Raw genomic sequence first — 27,506 nt, forward strand, 5'->3', positions numbered from 1 at the left:
CCTCGATTCTTTAGCTTCATAATCAATTTTCTTCTCTCCTCTTCGAAAAATGTTGATCCTTACTATATATGTGCAGACTTCAAATCCTGAAAACTCCACTATCTGCTCACCTTTAAGTTTCTTGGAATCCGTCGCCAAGAAGCTTGTGCCTTGCATGGTTAGTATCAGTATTGTTTTGTGGCTGGGATATGACGAGTTGGGTCCCCAGACCAGGATTATCATTGGTCAATCTGTGTGACAAGTTCTCCAATATGCTCCAGATTCATATGATGACAATGGAATACGGTTCCTGGTAACCTCAACAGAGAGGGATTCACTGTCTCCACCAGGTATATTTATTTAAAATTCGACCCTTCCAGACACATAGAATGGTTAAATAATCAGAAGAAAATTATTCAGCCCGTGCCTTTCAACCATGTGCGGCATTAGCTCGTCCACTACTGTAGGTTCCTAATACTTAGCTCGTCATTGGATAGAAACTTGGCAAGGTAGCAAAGGTCCAATTAGTTAACACAAATCCCCTCAGCGGGTGAATATAAAGGTACCGCAGATTCCGGCCTCCGTGTGCCCTTTTAATCTTCGTTCAAGGTGAGACTCCGAATTTACCAGTGGTCATGCATCACGCGGCATTTCTCATAGGCCTCATTGGCGCTGCCAATGCCGCCTGTCCTTACATGACAGGCGATTTACCCTCGTCTAACCTTCACCGTCGAGATGACACCGATGCATCCGCTGCGACGGAGGATTTCCTTTCTCAATTCTACCTCAATGATCAAGATGTGTTCATGACTTCCGACGTTGGCGGTCCTATCGCAGACCAGAATAGTCTCAGTGCAGGAGAACGTGGTCCAACTCTTCTTGAAGATTTTATTTTCCGTCAGAAAATCCAGCGATTTGATCATGAGCGGGTATGTATCCTAGACTCGAAGATTGCCTCAGCTAATTGAAGCCTCTAGGTACCTGAACGTGCCGTCCATGCTCGCGGTGTCGGAGCCCATGGTGTTTTCACTTCTTACGGCAACTGGTCCAATTTAACAGCAGCTTCGTTCCTCGGCGCAGAGGGGAAAGAAACACCTATGTTCACTCGATTTTCTACTGTGGCCGGTAGTCGCGGAAGTGCCGATACAGCACGCGATGTTCACGGATTTGCGACACGGTTCTATACCGACGAAGGCAATTTCGGTATTTCTCCCACTCTATCTATCATACTACTTATGCTAAGAACAGTAGATATCGTCGGAAATAATATCCCCGTCTTTTTCATTCAGGATGCTATCCTCTTCCCAGACCTCATTCACGCGGTGAAACCCCGAGGCGATAATGAGATTCCTCAGGCTGCGACTGCGCATGATTCGGCATGGGACTTCTTTAGTCAACAGCCTAGTTCGCTGCATACACTTATGTGGGCGATGGCTGGACATGGTATTCCGAGATCATTCCGTCATGTTGATGGGTTCGGTGTGCACACTTATCGACTTGTTACTGATAATGGCACTTCGAAGCTGGTCAAGTTCCACTGGAAGACCCTGCAGGGTAAGGCCAGCTTTGTGTGGGAGGAGGCACAGCAGACCGCAGGAAAGAACGCAGATTATATCCGTCAGGATCTATGGGATGCGATCGAAGCAGGACGGTACCCTGAGTGGGAGGTGAGTGGACTCATCATTCTGATCAATCCGTCAATACTAACAGTTCCAAGCTTGGAGTCCAAATCATGAACGAAGACGACCAACTTCGATTCGGCTTTGACCTCCTCGACCCAACTAAGATCGTCCCTGAGGAACTAGTCCCCATCACCAAACTGGGCAAGATGCAACTCAACCGCAACCCAAGAAACTACTTCGCTGAAACCGAGCAAGTAATGGTACGTCCATCCTCCCCACACAGGAACTTGACTAACAAGTCAGTTCCAACCTGGTCACATCGTCCGCGGCGTCGACTTCACAGAAGATCCCCTCCTCCAAGGCCGCATCTTCTCTTACCTAGATACCCAACTCAACAGACACAGCGGTCCAAACTTCGAACAACTCCCCATCAACCGGCCCCGAGTTCCAATTCACAATAACAACCGTGACGGCGCAGGACAAATGTACATCCCTCTGAACAAAGATGCCTACACACCCAACACACCAAACAGCGGCTCTCCCAAACAAGCAAATCAAACCGTGGGAAATGGATTCTTCACTACACCCGGTCGGACAACAAGTGGGAAGCTAGTCCGCAGCGTTAGCTCCTCTTTCAAAGACGTCTGGTCCCAGCCACGATTGTTCTGGAACTCGCTCATCGAGGCAGAGAAGCAATTCGTCGTCGATGCGATGCGTTTCGAGAACGCAAATGTCGTCAGCCAGGTCGTGCGCGATAATGTCGTACTACAGCTTAATCGGATAAGTAACGATCTTGCCAAGCGTGTCGCAGAGGCTATTGGTGTTGAGACACCCGATCCCGACCCAACTTATTACCACAATAACAAGACGGCTAATATTGGAGCTTTTGGTCAGAAATTGTTGAAGTTAGAGGGTTTGAAGGTTGGTGTACTTGCTTCGGTGGATAATAGCTCTTCTATCGCGCAAGGTGCTTCGCTGCAGAGCCAACTTAGTTCTGTGGGTGTTGATGTGCTTGTTGTTGGTGAACGGATGGCAAGTGGCGTGAATCAGACTTATGCGGCATCTGACGCTACGAACTTTGATGCTGTTATTGTGGCAGATGGTGCGCAGGGATTGTTTGGGTCGAGTTCAACTGCGGCTAGTTCGTTGTATCCGACTGGGAGACCGTTGGATATTCTTGTCGATGCGTTCCGGTTTGGAAAGACTGTCGGTGCACTTGGGAAGGGATCTGCTGCGTTGAAGGCGGCTCATATCTCTACTGATCGGGATGGAGTTTATGCAGCTAAGACTTTGGGGGGCGTATTCGTTGATGGTGTTCAAGATGGACTGAGGACTTTTAAGTTCTTGGATCGTTTTACATTGGATGGTTGAATGGTAAATAGTTGAAGAATCAGACTTTATCAGTGTGAATGAAGAAATGATGTTCGAATAAATTTAAAACTGATTTAATGGTTCCATGCCGGTCAGCGCATTTAGTGCCGAGTAAGCTTGCGACGCGTCATCAAGCCAGAATTATTAAAGCTAGCTGGCTTCACTCCCAACTTCCTCTTGCTCATGCTAGATGAAGTCTGATTATTCGGGCCAAGTATAGCCCACTCAGCAACTGTGGCACCAGTTCCATTTCCGTACTGCACATCAACGGCATCAAGACCTTGGTTGCCTAAGATAAGAAGCGATGCATATTGCGCAGCTGGAATAGGCGACGGAAGTGTAAAGTTAGTTGTATTTCCCGTAGGAATAGCAATAGCATCCAGATTGGTGGTTTTCGCATCATAAGGGTCTGAGGGTGCTATTCCGTTCAGCGTAGCAGCGACCGTGAACCCCATGTTCGGACTGGATGGATCATAGGAAATCAACGCCTGCTGAATGTTTTCGTCGTGGAAAATCACGGTCGCGTTGACTGGGGGTGCTTGTGCCCAGTCGAAATAGAAACCTGTTACCATGGATCCGGCCTCTGGACCGAGCGCAACGGTAATGGAGCTCCAATTCGCTGCTAAAGATGGCTGCCATTTCGTGGAAGCGGCTCCGTCAATCGCTGATATGGGGAATTGGCCTGGCTCGTACGAATCTATGGAGTCGACGGGCTGGCATTGCACGAGATTTCCAGCGACGGTGTTTATTGACCCGATCTGGCGGTTGGGGATTACCACTGTCCCTGTCACAGGTAGCTGGTAGCTTGTCAGGTTGGAGTCAGAGCCCGCACTGATCGAAATCGACATGTTCGCAAATCGACTGTCTGCGGAGCTAAGAGGGGCAGAGCTGGCTCGGCTGATCGTGGTGTGGGTGTAATTCGACTGCGCAGAAATAGGCCATCCGCGCCAGTAAAAGGTTCGATACTGGATGTGAGGAATTTGAGGAGGCAGATTCGGGTCAACGTAGAGGACGTCGTCAGGCATAAGTCGCAGTCCCAAGTAGCCGAACAACGCAACCTGGTTCGAACCTCCATGTCCAGTAAGGAATGGGAATGCAGGGTGGGTGCCGCCATTGGTGGTAGAGTTGTCAATCAACTGCTCTGAGATTTGGAAGAATGGAGCACGGGTGTATGGTTTATACGCATATTGAGCGTAGGTGTACGCTGAGCATCCAGATGGTGACATCTCATTTGCCACGATGGAGAAGATAGCCCATGTCATCGCGGGGCCATCGGAGGACTGCTTGGCTGCATAATAGTCGAGATCGTTCAATGAATCTTGGGTAGTGTAGTTGGAAGTGTAATCCAGTGGATAGGTGTTTAGAACCACATCCGCTTGTTTGACCACTGCACTTCCGTTCATAGTGGTGAACTCGAGGGTCACACCATTCTCGCGAATGACCAACACACTGTCAGCTATTTCATCCCAGGTTGAGTTTTCCTCTAGTCCAAACTGCTGACGGAAGGAATTTGCGTTTGTGAGAGTTTTGGCAATGAGCGGCATGGTAAAGCCACCCGCATCAACCTGGTTAGCATACTCATCCTAGAAAGGTCAGCTTTGTAAATTATCAATTAGCTCGGGAGCACTCACGGGATCCGTCATGTTGGTTAGAGTCCAGGAAGATCCATTCCGCTGCAGGAGGTCTGAGTATAGAGTAGCAACGGAGTCGTAGATCGGGTACAAATTCTCCTTGAAGAATTGGGTGTCTCCAGTAGTGACCCACTGGTTGACCAAAGACATGGCGATGTCTCCGTTCAAGTGATACTCGTAATCCCAGCACGGTCCAGTGGCAGTGCAATTACCATAGCGTCCACTAGTCCACGGGTAAATAGCCGCAGACGAGGAAAACTGGGTTTGGTTCTTCGAGCCAGCGATCTTCGTTTTGATATTCTCCTGCGCTTGTGAATGTAGCTTCACACGATAATTTGTAATACGCTGAGCGGCCTCGGGGTGGGATGCTGTAAGGCCAGGCTGCATCCAGATATCGGCGTCCCAGAAAACCTGACCGGCATAAGAATCTGATGTCAATCCACCAACAGAGATACTGTCTGTGTTCAGGGAGGTCGATGACGAAACATTGATCGCATTAGTACCAACCGTATTTTGAAGAAGGTAGTATGTGTTGGCGACGGCGATCACAGCAGAATCAATGATGAATGAGTCTGTGGGTAAAGTGCTGTTGTTGGGGAATGTGTAGCGATCAACTGAATCTGCTGGCATGACATTTGCCCACTCGGTCACATGCGAGAGCAGAGACTTCATGTACCCATTTTGCAGAGCGGTAGAAGAAGCATTCTTCGCGATCTGTTGTGGATCGTCAAATGCGTCTGAAGATGCCCCGCCTACAAACTTAGTGATCTGGGATGTTTTTCCAGCCTTCAGATTTACGGTGACGGACTGGGCAATCGATGAGTCATTGCTGCTGACATATGGCTTGCCAGTGACAACCTGAAGTGAAGAAAAGTCCATATCTGGGCCTGTCATATTAGCATAGATGTAGGCAGTCACATTGGCAACTCCATTCGGTCGCACGGCGGAGTAAATGGCACCATCATCTTCACCGGAGTTGACAAAATCAGTTCGCACCGCTGACGCTCCATCCAGAACGTTCACGACTGAAATATTGGTATCAACGCTGGACAAAATCTGCATGTCAACCACTGCCTGGTTGACATAAAGCTTATTGGCGAAAAGGCGATAGGTGATGTCAAAAGAGCCTTGTTTGGGAGTCCAGATATACTTCCACAGCAAAACACCCGACTTGAAGTCGTAGGTGGAGGTGAAGTTGGAGATGGTAGTGTTATCCACAGTCGCATCCAAGTAAGTACCATCGCCTAAGTCCAGAATCAAACCACTCCAGTGAGGTACCCCGCTGATCACACTATCCCAGCCATACTGGGACAGCCATGGGTAGTTCGACTCATTGGTGTTTGGCTGCGCATCGAAAAATCCACTGATCGTCGCAAATGACTGTCGACGTGAGAACAGAGGCCAGCCACTAATTCCATCACCGCCATCTTCCACGGAGTCGACCTCGAAGAAAGGTCCGACGCTAGCAACGTTAATGCCAAGATATCCGTTCGCCACGGATCCTCGTGTCTGGAATTGACCTTGCTCGAGATTCGTGGTTGATAGCAGCCAGTTATCATCATCCCATGTGACGCCGTCGAAATCAGTTTGATAGACATTGCTGCTGGAGTTGCTGATACCAGATGCCATGTATCGTCGCATGGACTGTGCAACGCGGTTTTTTGAAGCTGATGACCTTCCTTGAACTTGAGAGGTGAAGTTCAAGAGCAGTGGGAGCACTGCCCACGTGGAGAACTTTGCTTGTCAGTTCCTCTCTGATAAATTGTAGGGCAGGTTCACTCACTTTGAACTGCATCTTGCAGTGTTCTCACCCGTTAAAGGCAGTCTTTTTGAATCAATGGGTGCTTAGTTGTCTCAAGAAAGAAAAGTGAGAATGTTGGGAAGAGTAAGAAGGCGAAAAGCGCCAATTAAACCTTAAGCCAATCGAAGACCACCGCAAAACTTTAGTAATTTAAGTGATTCTACCAATCCTAGCTTGACAACCGATTCAGGCACTCACCATCCACACTCAGGCCCATTCCCTGATCTCATAGCTAACTGTGGGGAAAAAGTGGAGGCTACTTCCACCTGGGTACTCCGTATTGTAAATCGGGGTTGAAGCGCCACTCGGCCATACGAGTTAGGGAGGCTGTGGGACCAAGCCGATGCCGTTTGAAGAAAAAGATTGGCAATGTCGTATGAGGCGGCTGCTACCTCCAATGACTTGATTGTATTGCCGGAAGTACCGGGAAACGTGGGGTAAAGCCACGGCAACTTGGATAACTGTCCATACTAAGCCGTTATTTCTCACGTTGTGGTATTGGCGGACCAGGTTGTGGCCGGATGGAGGTTCGGAACGGCGTCATCGAGTAAAAGAGAGTTTGATTCAAAGTTTGTGGGGTTGAAGATGTGGAGTGGCTGGTTCCGCAAAACGCCCGACAAACCCCCGTTTCCATACAAGGCAAGTGGGCAACGATGAGAAGTTGACTGATATCAGGTCTATCTTGGTATGGTGGAATGACTAGTTGACAAGGACCTGGGCATTTGGAAATTCACGCAAGTGTTATGCTGATTCCTCAGGCGATGAGCTAGCCCAATGTATGTCGGTCTGAAAGAGCAGAAAGTTACGAAATTTGGCTTTGTCATCTACCATTTGTCAGCCGCACTGGTGCATGCTGACTAAGTGTGGATGAAGTTAACGGTTATTCCACGCGCGGGTCGCGCACCATCGAGCACCATAGTAAATGCGGTATTTACTTCCCCAAGTTAACAATTATCTCATTAACCATATTATTAATCAGATTTAGTATCGGCCGATAGACATTGAGAAGGAATTTTATATGCATATATCGATTTTCAAAAAATTGAACAATCATATCATCGACATACCAAAATTACGCCCTTGGACTGGAAAAAATATATGCATGTATTACAATTATCAGCACTGATCATTAAAACTCTCGAAACTTCCTAAAGTGCCTAAATATTATTTGGAAAGAACTATGTGTACTTGGAGCGAAATTTCTCATAATCCACTATTGTTGACATAACAAGGTAATTTATCGCATTTACTGTGGTGTTCGGGGATGCGCGACCCGCTTGTGTGCGCGGCCCGTCTGTGATATACGTTAGTCGAGAGATGTAGCGAGCGATTTAGTCTAAAATCAGTTGTGACAATATTTCCATGTTGAATGTTTCTACATAATCACAAGTGATTGTGTACACCCTCCAGCATCAATAATTAGGACATTTATGGTAGGTAGAAGTACCAGGCTGACGGCCGCTACGTGAATCTTGCATTGTTAAGACCCAGGGTGTGGAAGCTCTATATCATTTGCGCGAATTACGATGGGCGTAAATCACATAAGAGACTTCCAAAATTAACTTGAGGCTTTTCAACCTTGAATAATCTTTCTATGCTGAGACATGGGGCCCTATGCTTGCAGTGCCAACAGCTACTATCGCTAAAACTATTGATTGTGGAACTCGCTAGCCTGAAAGTACCCTCGTCAACGGTTTCCCATTACTTAATCGGTATGTTTAACAAAACACAAGGCGTTATCGACGTTTCAAAGCAGAGGAGCACCTGTTCTGCCCCAATATCCGCTCACCCTGCATCAAAATTCACACCACTCGTCAAACAAATCACGGCACATATTCAGAGCTTTGTATCCCAAACGTGACATGTAAGCCGGTCGTCGTCCGGTTTCATCCCCGAAGATGAGAAAACCCGCGCGAGAAACCTATGCGGTACTCTACATCCTGTTCAAATCTAACGCGAGACTTACTAGGCCGTCCAGCTAGCCATCATTTCCCAACATTCCTTCTCTTCACAACCAACTACACGCGGATTCTTGATCTACGCCACTTTCTTGACACAGATTTCGCATGTGGCCCATGCGCTCTTATAACACCGTATCTCTAGTGGGCCAGACTACCGAAAATTATGCACTCCATGATTCTGCCGCAGCAGTGGGGTGCATCCCTGTCTCCTAATCACGGTGGACTGCAGATATTGATGGCAGTCCAGGTGATTTCATACCTTTTAAAAGGAGCTCAAGGAGCTTGAACAGACTCTAGAGGTTCATCTTCAACATAGTGAAGAAGAGAATGCTTCAGGCCACAGAGTAATGTGCACACCAATTATACCTTTGGGAATTTTTGACACCTTCTCACTTTTCACCATTTATCCACATAATCTATCATACTGCGCAACTCAAGGATATCCAAATAAGACAGAACACAAAACACAAAACAACATAAGTTTGGCCGTGTTCACCTAGCGCCCACCATTTAATGTCATGGGCGGCTCGCCGCTCTAGCTAGGGAAATCAGGCATCCGTTCACCCACCTGAACACTTTTAACCCGGTTGTTGTGGAGATGTAAGATGCTTTTCCAAGGCCTCTCATTAGCTTGCAGCCTTCAATTTGTGCGATTTTCAATTATGGTAGCCGGGTTTCAAATTATGAGTATCTCCGCAGAAATGGTAGCAAAATATGATCATGATCATGTGGCAGAAGAAGTATTCGGTATTTCAAGGGATACAAAAAACGTCTGCCTATCAGGTTCGAGATTACAAAAGTAATTTAGGAGCACATAGAGCAGGGAATGGGCCAACACTTTGCGTCCGCGAACAGTAGGCGCAATTCAATATCTTTGGGCTCTGCGGAACTCTAGTCCCCTTGTCCTCGCGGGGACTGCGGTGAGAATAAGTCTAGTATACTGTATTGTTTGGTGATTATTGCCTTACCTTACATTGTTGAAAAGACCTATGAATGACCCTATGAATAACTCATTCTTGATACCATAACACTAACTTTGCAATTCGATCGTTACTCGGCAAAAATGTGATATATCCGAAATCTTGGCCCCCAATCCTATTGTGCTATTCTACTGTGGTGTTGACTGGCCCGCTGACAATGAGGCTCAGCTTGCGCACAAGAAGTCTCTCGGATTCTTGTTGTTTACCCCTTTTGACTCCCTTACCAGATCAACCAACTTTTCCGTCTTTGGGGCTATTATTATGGCACCAAGCGTTTCGTTCGGTGGTACGAATTCTGGCGTACAGTCAGCAATCAATAACGGTGTTCTGAACGTGAAAATCTATCCCCCAATTAAGCTTTACCTATACTTTGGCAAATTTAGAGCTAATTTTATTCACAAAAGGCCCAGAAGCTCCACTGGGGCCATTTTCTACTGTTCCTTTCTCCCGAGATCCAGATTTCATTGATAATCGAGGGCTGTGTGACCGAATTCTCGAAGGATGTCTAAGACCGGCATCAGCCATAGCACTAGTTGGCCTGGGCGGTGTTGGGTAAGTTATTGAGAACAATTGGACTACATCTTGGTGTTGACTTCAGGAAGAAAATCACAGTTGGCTGTGGAGTGCTGTTATCGCATCCAGGAGGAATCTCCTGATAAGTGTGTTCTTTGGGCGCATGCAAGCAATGTAGCCCGCCTGCAGCAGAGTTTCCAAGATATTGCCAGTCTGAACAGAATCCCAGACCATCAGGACCCCAATGCCAACCCAGTCAAGCTCGTCTCCAATTGGCTCCGTTTCCGAAAATGGGTCCTTGTTCTCGATAACCATGACAACGATGAATTTTTCTATAGGGGACGAAGCGACGGCCCGCCGTTGATTGCCTTTCTGCCCTGTGGGCCAAATGGCTCCATCATCCTGACGACGCGCGATCGACATATTGCTACAAAGTTCGCCAACACGAACGATATACTCCAAATAAACCCAATGGATAAGCTTGCAGCACTCTCTCTTGTGAAGAGGAAACTCAGCTATCTGGGTCGACAGGGCGAGAAGGATGAGAAGCTTCTTGTGAAGCTTGTGAAACTCCTTGAGTCAATGCCGCTAGCCATAGCTCAGGCAACTGCCTAAATAAATAACCATGCGCCTCGTTGCTCAGTCTCTCAGTATATTGAAGAGTTTCAGAGAAGCGACAAGAGCATCTTGGGGCTTCTGGATTATGAGGCTGACCATCATCGTCGTGACTGGGAAGCTAGCCATTCCATTTTGGTTGCTTGGCAGGTATCGTTCAACGATATCCAGAGAACTCATCCCAAAGCAGCTTCGCTCCTGTCTTTGATGAGTTTCTTCGATAGACAAGGGATACCGGAAGAACTATTGCGTCACACACCTATGGGCAAAAGTCCTACTGGTCATGTGTGGTTTCATGGGCTACCGCTTGACATTCGAGTCCCTTTTGACTTTCTTAGCTGGGCTCTGACACTCTTGATAAATCTATGCGGAATGAATTGAGATATGGAGCATTTTTTCGCAGATTATGTCTCCCAGTAAAGCTTTTTGCGGTCGGAAGAACCTTATTTAGGAGATGGAAGGAAAACCTAGATACGCCTTATCTCGAACACTTCGAAACAAACGTCAGGGTTCTGAGAGACTATTCATTGATTTGTTTGGGCATAGACCAGAAGTCCTTCGTACTTCACTGGCTGGTTCGACTTGCGACACGTAACTGGCTTGAGGTCAATGGACAAATTGAAAGGTGGAGTCATCAGTCGCTGCAAATCCTTTCTGATAAGCTCTACGACCGCCAACCCATCACACTGTCGTATCTGAAAACGGAACCTTCACATGCTATTTACCGGCATATTCGATCGGCTATCTCATATCGGCCCTCTTCTAAAGGCCCGCTCCGGCAGTGGGCTATTCTGTGCAGAGTGGCATGTGAAATTGCGTACCGATATGGTGATTTCACGAATATGACGCACTGGGCTACACAGTCTATGGAAATTTTAGAGGCAATCTCTAGCCCAGATGACCTGGAGCTCCTCAATAGCGTTTTATTCGCGGCAAATGTTTTGCGCATCTTTGGGCGATCTAAAGATAGAGAAGCGCTATTAATCCGGGATTTCAAAGCCTTTGAATGGGCTCTCGGTCCTAATCATCCTCACTTCGTCACTATCCAATATAAGCTAGCGAAAGCTATGAGATACTTCTTCTTGTATATGGTTACTCGAGTCATTTTCTGGATCCTACATGCAGACAGAGAACTTCAAAGCTAGCCTTAGAGAACACATGGATCAACACAACTCATGTTCATGTTGTTATTCTCGTAAATTCATGGGTAAACCTAGATACACGTTCAAGTAAGATTTACTTGCCAATCGGGGGCTAATCCGGCTAGCCACAGAATTTGCCAGTTGTAAGAACCAAGCCTAGCCACAAAACAAGGAAAGGGAAAGAATACTGTTCAGATGTTGGAAATCATAGGAGCGCAGTTTATAGAACAAGAAACGCTCGACAGTAAATTGGATTAAACCCCGTAATTGCCACGCGCATTTACTGTTCTTGATTGATCGCTCTGCCTGATATGGAAGGAAACAGAGGATTCTTAATAGATTATTGCTAGAAAATGTCAGGTTTATAGAGGCGTATATTGTGGTAGCTTTACCCTTCTGGCCTTCTTTCTCTTTCGCTTTTGTATTACTTCATGCACATATATCTGATATGTGAAACAAAAACATACAACAGTCAGGATTCGCATGTGGTCACCCACCATACTACTAACTAACCGGCGTGTGGCTTAAGTACGGCTGAGCGGACGGGAAGCCCTGTTCTCCACACCCTATGGTCGTATGTACCGAACATCACTTTTACTTGGATTATATAGTGCACTCAAATCATTTTTTGGAATTTTGTGAGCGCAAGGCCGTAAATGGCGCGGGCTGTGAACGATGCCCGACTTTGGTACTACGCTCGTATTAATAAAGCCGTTTCTCTAATGTAAGGGACAAGATGTGACCCATCACGGTATAGTAATCCATATAGGGACTGAGTCTCGCTACTATACTATATAGACGATTATACTTCTTTATCCGCTAGCCTAGACGAAAGTTGAAGAAGAAAAATGGATTTTCTTGCATAAATACAATGCATATAGATCGGAATAGATAGCTAGATACTAAAGAAAATGCGTGCGGCTAGACAGTCATTTGGCGCTGTGTTAATGACATATTTAGATATAATTAAGCTACATACCACTGAGGCCTTTACTGCTGGCTGCATTCAATGGAGGAAAATATTATCGACTTCGCTCGTTAAAATCTCAAACCACTGTTCTTCTGTTCAGAGAGAGATGGGGTCCAGGAGATGCATAAATATTCTGCTGATAAAGTCCTGGAAGAATTATACACGTAGAAGCAGCAGAGGGAGACAGAAGCAAGCAGAAGGTTCGCCTAGCTATCTTGGCTGTCATATCCTTAAAGGCTAGTGTCATTAGTATCCAGCCAACGGAACCAGTAACATCAAATCAATCGAATTTCATTAGTTTTCTGTTTATCTACGATATTGATACAATCAGTAGCTGCATGACTTGTAATCTCAACGTCTCAAGGACTTGCTAACAATAGAATCGACTTGATTCATCTTCGCTTCAAACACACGTCCAAATCCCTTTATCTCATCGATTGTCATACCGCGCCGAGAGGCAGCGAGAGAATCGTATTCCAAGGCTCCCAATGATTCATCACTGATTTCACCAAATGCTGCACCAGTGTCGAAGCCCAGCAGCATACTGAGAATCATCACAGGGGCACGACTAGGGTCCTGTACCATACTGTATATATCGTAGCCTTCATTTGCGACCGTCCCCGTCAAAGCGAGTAAAGCATCAAAGCCTTCGGTGACATCCCCAAGCCCCGAAAGCGGGCCCAGGAAAGGAAGTGCCATGAATATAGTATTCTGTCGGTGTCCCTGGGTCATATCATGTGACCTGAGCAGCGCTGGCATCCCGTTTAGGACTAGCTTAGTTTTGGGTCTGGGGGGATATCCTCTAGATCTTCTGCTCCTTCTCTCTTTTCTCCCCCCATACCCAATATCACATACGTTTTGTGTGAAGCTGTCAGCCTACATATTGTAGTCATCTTCCATCTTCCCCGCTTGGGGCCTATTGGCGCCAAGAGGTTATGAGCCCGGAGCACACGGTTTACAACGGAAACGTCAACAACCTACAGCCCACACAAAACAGACCTTTTTCTGACTGAATTCTCGAGTCCAAGGACTCACAAAACCTCCGTTTTGGGCACTGATCACGCCTGATAAAACACCCTTTGTGTCTTTTTGACACCCTTTGTGTCTTTTTGACACCCTTTTTCTTGTGTACACTCCATTTTGCTTTGAAAGCTTATTCCGACTAAGCTTCGGCAGCCCCACATTCCTGTGCCGGATCGCAACCGCTGCACAGCACCAACAATAACAGAAGTTCATCTTCAAACAACAACAACATGGCCACACCTATCCCTCCAGAGGGTGTGCCCCGCGTGAAGAAGGGATGGGATGTTCTCCCTTCTCAAACACGTCAACACCAAGGACAATTCCTGCCACAAGCTGACAAAATTAGTCTCTATCACTTCAAGGAAACACTGTCCGAACCCAGCCAATACAGGAACTGGAGAAACAGCGTTGAAATCGCGCTGAAAGCTCACAAACTTGTTCACCTCATCAACTCTTCTATTGAACGACCTGACAACGATGAAAGCACTATGGCCAACAACTGGCTTGCTATCTCAACCCTGGTAGCCAGTTGGATGCTTGGAACAGTGTCCCAAGATACAAACTCGAAGCTCAGAGCCACGGACAAAAGGTTAGACCTTGCTGACGAGGTTTTTGACGCAATTACCGAGGAGTTTTGCGGCGTCGGCGTTTTTGCCGAATGCAACACCGCCACGGACTGGTACATGCTTAAACCTGATGATTTCCCGCTACCTAGCATTTATGTGCAGGCCGTGAGGGATGGATGGATCAAAATGAAGGAGAACGGAATAGTGTTGCCCCCTTTCGGCGTACTGATGATCATTATCGGCACCATGGGCGATGATACACTTAAAGACATGATTCTCTCTGGCCTACCTTCTGTTGCAACTGAACGACATATCATGAACGCTGATCAAATGCAGCGTATTCTCAACGACGTCGTCGGACGCCTTCAGGCCAAAGAAAAAGGCCCAAATTATCAGGCTACATCTCGACAAGCTGCTGCTAAAACCCCAAAGGCCGAAAAAGAGAAGAAGACTTCAGGTGGACGTGGTGGCAACTACAAAACTGTTCTCGAACTGAAAGACCAAAAGAACCGCCCTGGACCCGGAATCTCTGACGAACTACATGTGAAAGCACAGCTCAATAAGCCACAAAACAAGGATAAAAACTGTGCCCACTGTGGATATCTACACAAAACCAACAAATGCTACTGTCTTCGACCAGATCTTCGACCACCAGGATGGGAGGGTCCAGGGGCTCTTTGGCAGTACAAGAGGGGCACCAGCGGGGGTGCAAATCCGTTGAATCTGTCGAATTCGTCAAATACGACGACGACGCCGTCAACCTTCACGCAAGATAAGGACACTTCAGCTGTTACCACCAGTATGCAGGCGACAAGCGCGGGGTATATGGACGATTACTACGCTGGCCACTTCTCCGCTATGGTCGTACCCCACATCCCCGAAGATTTCGAAGATCAGTTCGATTTTGAAAACCCTCTCGCAGAGAAGCACAATCACCTGACAAAAGCAGCAGACGACTTTCTCAAACAGGCTTACGATAGGCTTGTGGACAACGAAAATTATCACAATACCCCCCTTCAAGCTGGCGAATTCGCTGATTTTGATGCACTCAATTCACAGGACAACCACCGTGAAGCTACGCAAATTAGTGCAGTGGCACTAAGCGCGACGCCGAACGACTCGAATGCGATTCCTCCTGCGAACGACAATCCACCGATTCTGGCTGAAGACGACCCCGAAAACCCACTACACCCACTTCCGAACCTTAACGACGAAGGCAATAATCTGGCAGGGGATTTGGTCGCTGCCGCTGTGGAAGGAGTGGTGGAAGCGGTATCTGAGGCCGTATTTGATGCTGTTATTGAAAACTGCGTCGCATTGTCGTCCGTGCCGAAATCGATTCAGGAACACGCCGGGATGGATGAGCACAGAATTACAGTTCCTGCCAACCTATGCACTCAGCAGTGGATAATGGATACTGGCAGTTATGCTCATATCTGCACGAATATGGCATTTATGGACGAATTTCATGAATTCAAAAACGGCGAGAAGCATGAGTGGGATTCTGCTACTCCGGGGGTGTCAGGCAAAGCTACAGGCTATGGAAAAGCTCGCATCTCCTTCATCCAAGATGGCGGTCATGTTTATGACGTTATCATCAACTGTCTCTTCTCTCCAGGAATGAAATTCAACCTCTTTTCTGCGTGCAAGGGTCGTCGTGAGCTGAATATCGCTTATAACGACGATACTATGGCGATTCATGACCGAGGACCTGAAAAGGCTATTGTTGGCCGCATTTCCTTCAGCCACGGAGTTCCTCTCATCAGACACACCAATACCGGCCTAAATGAGGTTAATATTGTCATGTTCTCTGCCGAAATCGCCCACAAAAGACTCGGACATGCGGGACAACCAAAAATGAGAGCAAATGAAGATGCCTTTGGACCGATCGACGCAGACAGAGATTTCCACTGTGAGGCCTGCAAACTGGGAAAATCCAAGAAAGTTGTCTCCAGGACCCCACAAACCAGGGCAACTCGGCCTGGCCAGTTTATTCATGTTGACCTACAAGAGGTTAAACCTATGGGGGTGAACGCTGAAAAGCATGCCTTAGTAGTCACGGATGACTACTCTCGCTGTCGATTTGTGGAAGGTCTCAAAAGTAAAGCTGAGGCCTCCGGCCACCTCCAGGATTTCTGTGAAAAGGTCAAAAACAGCTCAGGTTCCTATCCCCATGAAATGCGTTACGACGGCGGCAGAGAATTTTGCAATTTCACCACATGGGCAAGATCTGCAGGCATCAGGATCGAGCTTTCTGCCCCCTACATGCATGAGCAAAACGGCGTCAGTGAGATGTCAGGCCAGTATTTGATGCAGATAGCCCGCACAATGATTATTGATGCCGGCGCACCTGAAACCCTCTGGTTTGAGGCATTATCTACAGCTGCCTACATCACAAATCGCCTACGGACTCGAAAGACCCAAGAATCACCTATGGAAATGTGGCGGAAAGGCATGGACGACAGAGATCAGACAACAAGCCTCGACCATCTCCGAATCTGGTTTTGCAAGGCGTACGTCAACGTACCCCCTGAGAAGAGGGTAAAGAGCCGGAAAATGCTGCCAAGGGCATGGGCAGGGCACCTTGTCGGCTACAGGGGTGAAAATGGTCACCTTTACAGGATCTACGACCCTATTGCCAACAAAATCGCCACTGTGCGAGATGTTGCCTTTTGGGAGGGCAAAGACGACGAAAAATCAAGTGATTTATGGCAAAAACGCGCTGAAATCGCTGCTAAACAGGTCAATATCGCCAAATTTACCCCGGATATCAGATCCGCTTACAGACACACTGTTGTGGAGGTTACACATGAAGCCGAGGATCCGCAGTTCTTCGAGGTTGAGGAGACCCCTCTTATCCCTCTTATTACTGCCCCTCCCGAGGAAGAGCCTTCAAACTCCCAGATTTCTCCCAGAAAAACCTCTTCGGAGTCCCAACTTACTCCCAGATCGCAATCCCCTGAGCCTGCACCTACCACAGTTCGGAAATCGACACGCTCTACGAGGGGAAAACGTCAGACGACACGCTACGGTGATGAGGACTTTGATGCGGAGAAAGCTGCAAATATGGCAATTGACGCAGCTGTTATGGCTGCCACCCTCGTTGAAGATGAGGATATGCCGCCAGCAGGTGAAATCGACGTTCTGCACTCTTTGAAAGCGTGGACGGTCAAGATACCCCTCACCTACAGAGAAGCGTGTGCTTCTCAATATTCAGACTTCTGGATGAAAGCTATGGAGGAGCAGCTGCATAAATTGGCAGTAGCAGGTGCATGGGATGAGGTCCCATACCCCTCTGAAAAAGCTAGGATTCTACCAGGAAAATGGGTCTTCGACCTCAAAAGTGACAACAAAGGATTTGTGACTCAATTCAGGGCACGATGGGTGATTTGTGGAAATTGTCAGGAGCAAGGACTCGATTTTGACGAAAGCTACGCACCTGTGGCCAACGATCAGAGTGTGAAGATCCTCTACGCTGTTGCAGCTAGAGAAGGTTGGTCTATCAGACAATTTGACATGGTAGCCGCCTACCTGAATGCAGCTATTGACGACAGGATCGTGTACATGAGAATGCCGACAGGATTCGACAGAAAAGGCTATGTGAGTCTTATTAAGCGTGCTTTGTACGGACTTCGACAGGCTGCACACCTTTGGTTTCACAAATTCAAGGATATCTTGGAGGGCATGGGATTCCGAGGATTGACCCTCGATCCGTGTGTTTTTGTACGAGACGGATGCTTCATTATCATCTACGTCGACGACGCTTTTGTGATTAGTGAGGACCAAAATGACGGCTGTGTCTTCTTTTACGACGGTACTCCGATCTTGTGGTCTTCAAAACGCCAACAGCTTGTTGCCCCATCTTCCACATGCGCCGAGTACATTGCCTTGGACCGGGCTACAAAGGACGCCCTTTACTTATCACACCTAATGAAGGAGATGGGGATTCGAGGAAATGAACCCGTGGAGATTCGAATGGACAGCGATAATGCTGCAATTCTGGCAGAAACTGCGAATATCGCCTACAAACCTGCTACAAAATTCCTCGACATTCGTTACCACTTTGTGCGTGACGAAATCACCAAAAGAACAGTCAAATTGACTGTTTTACCCAGCAAGGACAATCCGGCAGATGGATTTACGAAAATCCTCGACATTGCCACCTTTTCTACCTTTGTGGAGTTGTTGGGGCTGCAGTAGTGCAGCGGCGGGCTTCATGACGTAAGCCGCGCTAGGCCCAATGAGGAAACTGAGGTTGATTTGTATTTTATGCGTTTTTTGGAGTTTTTCTGAGACAAAGGGGCCCTTTTTGTGCTTTGTATGGTCAGCTTTCGCGCTGCGGGGGTGTGTCGGTGTCCCTGGGTCATATCATGTGACCTGAGCAGCGCTGGCATCCCGTTTAGGACTAGCTTAGTTTTGGGTCTGGGGGGATATCCTCTAGATCTTCTGCTCCTTCTCTCTTTTCTCCCCCCATACCCAATATCACATACGTTTTGTGTGAAGCTGTCAGCCTACATATTGTAGTCATCTTCCATCTTCCCCGCTTGGGGCCTATTGGCGCCAAGATATTCTTTTTTTCTTCTCTTCAGCGGCAACTTGCTCACCAATATCGACAACGTTGTAGATGCGATCGACTAGCTCACTTAGCGTAAAGACAGCGGTAGCTATGGACTGAACAACATCGTCTATCACGCCACTAAAGCCTCCGGAGGCGATGCTAAGCTGGGTAAGGGAGATCGAGAGTTCGAGATTGGGGATATTTGGCAAAGCCTTTTCCATGACATCTCGAGGGTCAGTGATGGTGATATCCTGGGCTGGAACGGGATATCCCTGCCACCAAGAGCATTTGTACCCGGCACTCCAAGTCAAGTCGCAGTCAGGCCTGGTACCATAGTAAGGCACCGTGTTGGCGCCAAGGAACAAGCCACCATCAAGGGTTACCCAGTCCGGCTCTACGCCAGAGTCTGCAGTAAGATTGCCAAGGAAGCCTGCTTGGTCCACAATATCGTAGAAGATGATATGTTCCTGTTCTTCTGATCCAACATACTCATCTGGACAGGCAGTAGTCGATCCATTTTTATCAAATGTGCCGTATGGTATGCTGGATGTACATTCGAAATACTGATTTCCCAAGCCATTAGGCTCACCAATAACCTCGCTGATGTTCATGAAATACGTTAGCTGAGGTTGAACCTGCGCTTTCATGTATTTCGAGTACTCTTTGAAGTCGTCGTCGTAATTGGTTGTGTCAGAAATGTTCGTATAGTTGTTCAAAGCAGTCTCCAGCTCCCCGTACAATGCACTCAGCATATAGAAGTCGACACAGTATGGATCCAAGTTGTCAAGGTCTGCTTGCAAATCATCGAGAGAGGAATAGGTGATGCTGAAATCGCAAGGGGAAGTGCTGGAGCACTCATCACTGTCATCGTCCACACTCCCACAAGAATCATCGTCAGGGGTCGAGTCTAGGCATACCGGCGAAGGACAATAGTCTCTGGTACAAGCAAAGTTGCAAAGGCCGTTATCATCTGTATCTGGTGCCCAGCCGACGATAGAGGTGTTTTGGGCAGGAGGTGTGTTCAAGGGACCCGTTGCGGTACAGGTACAATTGTAAATGGGGCAATAACCATAGTTACAGCCAAAGCTGCACAGACCAGCCAATTCATCCTCTCCACTTCCACCAACACATGTATCAGGGGTGAACGGGGAGACTGTCGGAATCGTCAATGGAACCGACACAGTTCCGCAGGCAGTTGATGGGCAGTAGCCAAATTCACAAGCGAATGAACATAAACCGGCATAATTGGCGTCTTTGCCTGCAGCTGGATAGCCGACAACGCCCGTAGGATTGGGTAATGTTGGACTAGGTCCCAGCTTGGTACACACGCACGCCCCAACTGGACAATATCCTAAGCTACAGGAAAATCCCTACAGCCCACTGAAATCTCCCTTCCCCCATCACTCAACACAGACTTCCTTGTTAAGGTCAGGGGAGGATCCACTGGGCGAGTTTCCCATGGTGTAGCCCACCCATGCATTCCAATTTTCGACTTCGTCACCCATATCACACCCATCACTGATTTCCGCACCACCGACTTCGATCAAGCCACTCGAAGTAGACACACTCAGTATCACGTCCCTAGAGTGGCCGGCAAAAGATACGCTTCTATGGTAGATGCCAACATTGCCACTAGGGGTGTTGGTCCAGGTTGCGCCTACATTCACGCCATCTATTGTCACAGAGATCTCTCCAGGCTGTGACAATAGTGCTGAATAGAAGATCTTATCTTGTACCACATCCTTAGGCCAATGCTCGAGCTGCAGCTGCGAAGCGGTATTCGCAGTTGTGCCACTATCGGCGCACGCACCCGCTGCATTCAGACGATACCCTGTCACAAGGCCCTCTGTTCCTGAGGTAGTGCTGTTGAATTTGTAGAGATCAATCAGGTACGGCAAGAATTGTCTCCAGCCACTGTGATCATAACTTTCGACATAGTTGTAAAGAGCATTCCCAGTATCAAATGCCGTGTACATTGAATCGGCCAATGGGTTGTGGGAATCAACAGTGGGGCCGGTGTAGTGACTCTCACCGAAGTCGTTCCAGGATATAATCTCGATGAATTCCGGGGCCAGGAAGAGCGCTTGCTCCCACCGCGTATACCAGAGATCATCACCCCGTCAGAGCCAGTTCTTATCATACCCAGGCATATTCGTGAAGAACCACGGCGAAATTGGCATCATGTAGGGCTTTTCTTCCAGGTATTGCATGTAAGAAGCATCAACATAGGTATCCATGTCATTCGGTCCATTTGGCCACGCAGCCCAGCTAAACAGCCCATCTGCTACACCGTCTCCCAAAGCGCTGGCAGGCTTGGCCCCAACTGAGGACCAATCCGGAACAAAGAATAGTGACATCTGTGATTTGAGATCCACCCAGTCATCGGCATTGTCAGGTCCTTCAAATGTCGAGACCAATGGAGATTTACCGTGGAGGTAATATGCGTCACTGGAAACTTATTTGTTCAAAAGGCTCAGCACGTCATCTTTATCCCATGCGCCATTTCCTGCATAGTCGAACGAGAAGAAAAGATAGAATTTGAGATTTTCAGCCGCTGTAAAGGCATTGGGCATGGAAGTGGAGGTAGTGTCTTCTCCGTTTGCAATATTCAAAGCAAATGCGTCAATATGAGCATCCTGCGCGAGCTGGATCTCATTTTCCCAGTCTGAGAATGCATATCCGGCCGTATTAGAGACCATAAAATGAGCGAAAACAGCACGGGAATCCACCTGGATGTAGAACAGGCATGACAGGAAAACAACGTAGTGTCAACATATGAACGTTGAAGACATTTTGCTGAAACATGGAAGGAGTCCAAATTGGAAGGACAAAACAAAGGAATGTTTAAGCAACAATTTTAGTTCATAGAGAAGGTACCAGAGAAGGAAAAGGGACGTAGTGACTAGCAGAGCATGCTTGCAGTGCTATCTTTTATGTTCTCGATGACATATAGATTATTGTCAATTTCGAATCGGCCCTGATTGCTATTCCGTTAGCGCTCCACCTGTGGCGGCCCCAGACCATTCGCTAGACTATATTCCCTTAAGTTTTATCTCGCAATGGGCCCAGATTTCAGCTAGTGACTTTGATGTCTTTGCCGTGGTCCCGATGCGATCTTGCTTTTTAATTAGAAATTGTTTACGAGGTCCCCTCCTCCGGCTACATAGATCTCTATACAATACAACTATTCAGTGTAGAATTGACAAGCACACTACGGATTAAAGAATCTTATTTAACAGTTTATCGGATCTCCTAGATCGCATATAAAAGTCAATCCTGCCTCGGTTAGGGCAGAGCCTCGCGAATTTTTGCCTTGGCGTTCGGAGAATTCGGAGATAATCCCAGGAAGAGCTTCAATTTCCGAGGTCTGGTAGCTCATGGTACTAGAAAAGACGGGCGTGGAGCTCGCTAATGAGCCCCTATATACGTAGGGTGTGATTGGGCTGGATAATGGAGCAGTGCTGGCTGAAACAAACGAGGCTAAAGCTTAGTGCGTTTTTAGTGTAGAACCCTTAATACCAACTCGTTACGACTTTGTGTAATATTCGTAACAGTCCGAATGCGCTAATAGGGCTTGGGGCTAGTTAGTTAGCTATTTTATTTATTATGTCATCATCTCACCTAATGTACAATCCGCTTATTGTACATATTTTTCCTTGGATAGTAGTTTTCCTTGGATAGTAGGGTGTACCATAAGCGGGCTTTGACTGTACTAGTAATCGAGTAATATAACCTTGGTGTGTACCCTTTCAGTCTAGCGGCATTGTTGCTCTGCAATTCTTACTCTTGAAATTCTCATGAAACTTCCAACAATCTGGCCAACTCTCTTGTTTCTTCATCAGCTATGCCCGATTCCAATTTATTCAGCAACACTGGCCTCCCGGAAAGATTTGTCTTGACGAAACTTCATATCCCCGGAGAGCTTGATGATGCGCAATTGACAGAATATTTTCAACCATTGCTTCACACCCCTGGCCACAATCGCTCTATGTGGGGAATGATTCAAGATGAACCCAGAACTGCTCTACTAGCGACTTGTAAGTACCGCTCGGGAATTCTAAAGATAAAGATACTGACGTGCTCATGAATTCTCAGTGTGGGAGACAACCGATGCAATAAAATATTTTCAAGACTCTCCCTCAGCCCAGCTTCTCTGGGAAACTTTGGCAGCAAAGAACATTATAATCTTTAGCTCCCACGAAACCCCTTATGTTGGGAATTGGTTTGAGGTCTTGGATTCTTCATTCATTCAATTATTCTGGGTCTACTTCCAGGCTCCTGTAACCGACGCTCAGAGGACTGAAATTTCAAAGCTGAGAGGCCTTCGTCCGCCAGCCTCGGGCTTCAGCGTACCGAGACATCATAGGCCTCAAACAGAAATTCCGATCAAGGCATGGGCGACCCAGCCAGAAAGCATTGCGACTCAGTTGATGCTGTGGCCACACTTTTGGCGGAACTCGGAAAAATCCGAGTGGAGGCACGGATTGACAGAGGTGTTATTTGGCAGTACAATTATAGGAAAGCGGTCCAGAATTGACGATTTCAATGCTAAGCTACAAGAGGTGGGCTCAGTGAAATGGACAGAAGACTTTTGCTCTTTCCGGAGGATACGTGCTTAACATAATTTTTCGGGCTTCATGAAAAAACGTCATCAAAAATCATTCTAGTCTAACATTTCAGTGGCAAAAATGTCTTTCTTTTCTCGTCCCGCTTGCTTGATATATTGCACGCCTGATCATACCGAGCTTTCAGTAAACTCTGTCCCACGATCTTTTTCACTCAATTATAGCTGAAGGAGTTCACCTGCACCAGAATGGAAACTCCACCTCTGGTTTGTCGAAGTCCACTGAGTCTGCTGGAAGTACCAATATCCAACACGCGCCATGTCCAAGACTTTTGCAGGTTATATTTGAATAAATTGAATGTTTCCATATGATTTCAATTCCTCGTCGTGTTCTCCTCTCCTACTCCGAATTATTCAGATTTGATAGGCACTCCCTTGCCAGTCATTCATTCCAGCTCAATTTCCTGCTAGGTATACATCATTATATACCTACTGTACATGCTGTGCCATCCATCTGTCTCATTTTCATAAGCTCAGCCTCGGGTTCCATTCGTTTCCCATCATTCTCCCTCGATTTCCACCCTTTGCGTTGTCAACATGAAGGCGTTCAAGCTTCTGCTCTTCATATTTCTGTCATTTTTCAACCATGGACAAGCATCCATGCTTGCTGCCCCCAGCGAGATGCTCGCCATGTACAACGCATATGTTTTGGACTTTCTCAAGAACGGAGCAACACGTACTCTGGCACCAGGCCTTCCCAGTACGGCCTTGGAAGACTTTGGGACCTTTGTGTCGAACGTTTATATCAATCAAAAATTTCCTCGAAATGGCGTTTTCTTGAGCCAAACCCCAGAGTGCAGCAAAGATACCTTGGGCAAAATCAATGAATATCTGGTTACAGATAAATACGACATAGCACGTCTGCTAAGAAACGGGGACACTTTGCCGAAGGGGCATGAGGTCATGCTCCAGCAGCTCAGTGATATCGTTAAATCGACTCGAGGCAGCACCGCGTCGGGCTTCTCAGACGCATGGAAAATTCGTCTCCCCGAATTCAAGCGTGCTTTAGCAGGTACCCAAGGAGCGCGGCTAAGTGAGATGTTCTCGGTCGGACTGAAGCCAATGTTTGAAGACAGATTTCCGGAAAAACGTTGCAGTCTTCACCATTTTCTGTATTGGACACAGACGTTGTATACTATCGCGAGAATTGGGGTCTGACAGTGACGGCCAATGGTGATCCAGCAAGTACAATTAACGAGTACAAAACCTGGTATGTTGGTCTTCGGAACAGCAACGTGCGCGGTGCGAAGTCTTACATAAGCCACCAAAAGATTACCTCCACAATTACTCTTAACTTGAGTGAGTTGGACAGCTTGGACAGCTGTGATTAGATGATCATGCATACGGGATGGGTGTCGGATGGCGGCTCAAATGCTGGTTGTGTCTTTGAGATATGTATGATCAGGACTTGTCTACTGTATTCAAATCTGAATCTGTATCTATATTATTGCTTTCCATCGTGCTCGGATTTCTCAGAAGGGATTGGTATGTTTCTTCAATGTTATACATATCAATGTTAGACATATTGGAGTTCTAGCTGCTAGCATCAGCCTCTTGTGCTCGTCCATGTTCAAATAAGGTAATCTTCTGAATGTGTGTGCTGCTCAATTCCACGTTCAAGAAGATCCTTGCTAATTTTGTCTCGCTCCTGCCTTATTTGGTCTCGAGCCTCAATAGCCTGCGTAAATGTCATTGAATCGTCCTTCCGTGTGTTCTCCATTGATTGTGATGTCTCGACCCAGCTTCGGTCCTGGGGAGGCACATTCTGAGTTGAGCAAATTCGATAATGCGGGTCTACCAGCCACAAAGTCGCAAATCGAAGGTACCCTGGCCGCAATGGATCTACGAGACTGAAAGGCTCGGCCTTAGACCGCAGTTTATTCGGCCAAGCAAAAAACTGCCCATTCTGTGAAATCGGGATAGACCCCATGGTCTGTAGAGCATCTGGGTAGCAAGGATTATTGTCGTCGCATGACCACTCAGGAACATCAAAAAGTCGATCCATGGCCGTAAATTCCGAAATGTTGAAATTATCGCTATCGATCAGCGTCTCTTGTTGGAATGAAAACTTTGCATCTTTGATGTTGTCCATATCGAAGTAGCATACGGCTGTAGACACGACATGATCATTGAGGATACCAGCGACGTTATGATGGGAATCACCACCATACAAAGGCTTTTCTGGGGTGAGCTCAATAGCTGACACTCGAACTATGATCTGAAGGCCCTCAAATTGATCTTGCAGAAATATGGAGTAATACTGGTGATCTGGATCGGGAATGGAGGGAGTTTCAGGTTTATCAGGGTCACTCCACTTAGGGTCCTTCCATTTGGGCATGATCGCGCGGCCTGTATTTTCACCAGTCTTCCATTCATCGTATGTGAAGGATATTCCCGGCTCAACACCTTTCACGGAATACAACCGGTTATACTTTGCGATGATCAATTTTTCCAGCTCTTCAGAAGAATTCCATTGCCATGGCTCCATACTAGCGAGAATGTCATGATACCCAGTATCAGGCCAAATGCGGTCCCGCTTCTCAGGCTCAGGGAGATCAAGATATTCTCTTACTCGTGATCGAACGTCAGGCCATTCATCTTCTGTGATGGGCGGTGTTCGTTCCTCCCTGGCGTTGTTCAGGAGATGATATAACTTGGGATACCAAACACTACCTTCCACTTGGAAGTCATAAGTTCTGATTCTAATTTGTGTCCGACCTTGATCTCCAAGGATAAGCATTTCGTTCCACGGTTGGATGGCGGCCGAAATGAGCCCTTCGAGCGCTTTATATATGCGCCTTTCCTTTAGATTCACACCATTGATATATGAGGTAATTTCAGCTCCTCCTTGCTTGTTCAGAGCAACCTCGCAGGGAAGACATTGAAAGGCAGTGGACCAGTAGTTTCGCTTTCCAATATACCGGCTATTAATTGGTGATTTTTTTTCTCTCTTCGAGATGCATCTCTTCGTGCTTGTCATGTGCGTCATCTAACGCGTAGAAAGAGCGAGGTTTCTCGGGAACCGGGGCAATCTGGGATTGTGATAGTCTCCAGGACTCATGTCTCTCCATATCAACTTTGCCCCCGGCGGTAAGGACTCGAGTGCGCCCGTAAATGAGAGGATACATAAAGGGGTCAACCACATCTCGAACCGGACTCTCAGAATCACTCATATGAGAATCACCTGATGCAAAAGAAGAAACAGATCTTGACTCCGAAAAAAGCGGCGACATCGATTCGCGAAGCTCTTTGAGAAGATCGTCATGAACTTGAGATTTGATGACTCGCGAGTCTGCATCAAACACAGCAACATAGCCCGTGCGTTTGAAATCAGACGCTTTATCTCGCAACTCCTTTACACACCACTGCCATGAGGGTTCATCGAGATCAAAGACTGAAATGGCGTGCTGACGCCATTCTTCTAGTGTCTGCTGATCTTCGTGCTTGTTTTCCCAGTCTGGCTGTTCCGTGACATACAACATGAACTGCAGCATGGAGAGCTCTCGCAGAAACAGCTGGGGAGTTTGTCTCCAATCGACAATTCCATGTGCAAAGCGATTATTCTTTGAATGCTCATAAAAGACAGGTACACCATTGAAACCAGGGACTCGCAAGGGGCCGGTGCCGCTGTTGTCCAACTCAATAGGTGCAGGGCTCATCTTTATCATCCCCGAGGAACAGCGAGATGAAGAGAAGGACAATTGGGTTGTTCTAGCGCAACCAAGTAGTCGAGGATGAAAACGGATCCGTTGGAGGACGGTGATCATTCCGAAAAAGTGATAGGTATCAATATGAGGAGCTGCTATGAGAGCCCGGAAGCGGCGGAAACGGGAGAGGGAGAAGGAGACAAGGTCAAAGCTGTAAGAGTCCAAATCTAAAGGGGGATTTAACATGGATCGAGTGGGCCAAGCGAGTGGTAATTCTGATATAGGGCGCGTACAGGACCCTTGGGATCTCCCGATCTTGGCGCGGACGCTTATTTAGCAAGGCACTAACTGTCTCACCACCACCCGCGGAATTCCGAAAATTGATTATGATCTTTGATAGTGGCATTGAGAGAGAATGATTTCGGAAATTTTTGACGAGGCGCCATCCCTAGGTCAATGTTTGAGCCTTCCATATTTACCCCTATAAAAGTGCCGGGTGGAAA

The 27,506-nt window shown here is 47.2% G+C and overlaps 10 protein-coding genes across 10 annotated transcripts; 6 read left to right on the forward strand and 4 right to left on the reverse strand.

Annotated features, from left to right (window-relative positions):
• Window positions 1-614: 614 nt before the first annotated feature.
• Window positions 615-2,972, forward strand: cat1 (catalase catB; the record flags this gene model as incomplete). Its single annotated transcript, XM_057136327.1, has 5 exons — window positions 615-908; window positions 957-1,182; window positions 1,231-1,646; window positions 1,697-1,861; window positions 1,905-2,972. The coding sequence occupies 5 exons, from the start codon at window positions 615-617 to the stop codon at window positions 2,970-2,972; spliced, it is 2,169 nt and encodes a 722-aa protein (XP_056999013.1).
• A 101-nt stretch (window positions 2,973-3,073) lies between these two features.
• Window positions 3,074-6,398, reverse strand: treA (alpha,alpha-trehalase treA; the record flags this gene model as incomplete). The annotated part of the gene is made up of 3 exons (XM_057136328.1): window positions 3,074-4,555; window positions 4,604-6,337; window positions 6,387-6,398. The coding sequence occupies 3 exons, from the start codon at window positions 6,396-6,398 to the stop codon at window positions 3,074-3,076; spliced, it is 3,228 nt and encodes a 1,075-aa protein (XP_056999014.1).
• A 3,208-nt stretch (window positions 6,399-9,606) lies between these two features.
• N7520_002394 (uncharacterized protein) lies at window positions 9,607-10,473 on the forward strand (the record flags this gene model as incomplete). Its single annotated transcript, XM_057136329.1, has 3 exons — window positions 9,607-9,631; window positions 9,750-9,897; window positions 9,948-10,473. 3 exons carry the CDS (start codon window positions 9,607-9,609, stop codon window positions 10,471-10,473), a joined length of 699 nt encoding a protein of 232 aa, XP_056999015.1.
• Window positions 10,474-10,483: 10 nt separating this feature from the next.
• N7520_002395 (kinesin) lies at window positions 10,484-11,618 on the forward strand (the record flags this gene model as incomplete). The annotated part of the gene is given in 3 exon segments (XM_057136330.1): window positions 10,484-10,508; window positions 10,520-10,758; window positions 10,896-11,618. The coding sequence occupies 3 exon segments, from the start codon at window positions 10,484-10,486 to the stop codon at window positions 11,616-11,618; spliced, it is 987 nt and encodes a 328-aa protein (XP_056999016.1).
• Window positions 11,619-12,936: 1,318 nt separating this feature from the next.
• On the reverse strand, window positions 12,937-13,170 carry N7520_002396 (uncharacterized protein; the record flags this gene model as incomplete). Its single annotated transcript, XM_057136331.1, has 1 exon — window positions 12,937-13,170. One exon carries the CDS (start codon window positions 13,168-13,170, stop codon window positions 12,937-12,939), a length of 234 nt encoding a protein of 77 aa, XP_056999017.1.
• A 668-nt stretch (window positions 13,171-13,838) lies between these two features.
• On the forward strand, window positions 13,839-18,374 carry N7520_002397 (uncharacterized protein; the record flags this gene model as incomplete). Its single annotated transcript, XM_057136332.1, has 1 exon — window positions 13,839-18,374. One exon carries the CDS (start codon window positions 13,839-13,841, stop codon window positions 18,372-18,374), a length of 4,536 nt encoding a protein of 1,511 aa, XP_056999018.1.
• Window positions 18,375-18,388: 14 nt separating this feature from the next.
• On the reverse strand, window positions 18,389-21,431 carry N7520_002398 (glycoside hydrolase family 71 protein; the record flags this gene model as incomplete). The annotated part of the gene is made up of 6 exons (XM_057136333.1): window positions 18,389-18,423; window positions 18,818-19,885; window positions 20,065-20,083; window positions 20,148-20,658; window positions 20,875-21,180; window positions 21,253-21,431. 6 exons carry the CDS (start codon window positions 21,429-21,431, stop codon window positions 18,389-18,391), a joined length of 2,118 nt encoding a protein of 705 aa, XP_056999019.1.
• A 1,145-nt stretch (window positions 21,432-22,576) lies between these two features.
• Window positions 22,577-23,351, forward strand: N7520_002399 (uncharacterized protein; the record flags this gene model as incomplete). Its single annotated transcript, XM_057136334.1, has 2 exons — window positions 22,577-22,769; window positions 22,828-23,351. The coding sequence occupies 2 exons, from the start codon at window positions 22,577-22,579 to the stop codon at window positions 23,349-23,351; spliced, it is 717 nt and encodes a 238-aa protein (XP_056999020.1).
• A 542-nt stretch (window positions 23,352-23,893) lies between these two features.
• N7520_002400 (uncharacterized protein) lies at window positions 23,894-24,687 on the forward strand (the record flags this gene model as incomplete). Its single annotated transcript, XM_057136335.1, has 2 exons — window positions 23,894-24,389; window positions 24,482-24,687. The coding sequence occupies 2 exons, from the start codon at window positions 23,894-23,896 to the stop codon at window positions 24,685-24,687; spliced, it is 702 nt and encodes a 233-aa protein (XP_056999021.1).
• A 239-nt stretch (window positions 24,688-24,926) lies between these two features.
• Window positions 24,927-27,015, reverse strand: N7520_002401 (DUF4246 domain-containing protein; the record flags this gene model as incomplete). Its single annotated transcript, XM_057136336.1, has 2 exons — window positions 24,927-26,280; window positions 26,351-27,015. 2 exons carry the CDS (start codon window positions 27,013-27,015, stop codon window positions 24,927-24,929), a joined length of 2,019 nt encoding a protein of 672 aa, XP_056999022.1.
• Between the last annotated feature and the right edge of the window lie 491 nt (window positions 27,016-27,506).

Source organism: Penicillium odoratum (assembly GCF_028828045.1).
Source record: "Penicillium odoratum strain IBT 22623 chromosome Unknown utg000002l_segment0_segment0, whole genome shotgun sequence".
NCBI lineage: Eukaryota > Fungi > Ascomycota > Eurotiomycetes > Eurotiales > Aspergillaceae > Penicillium > Penicillium odoratum.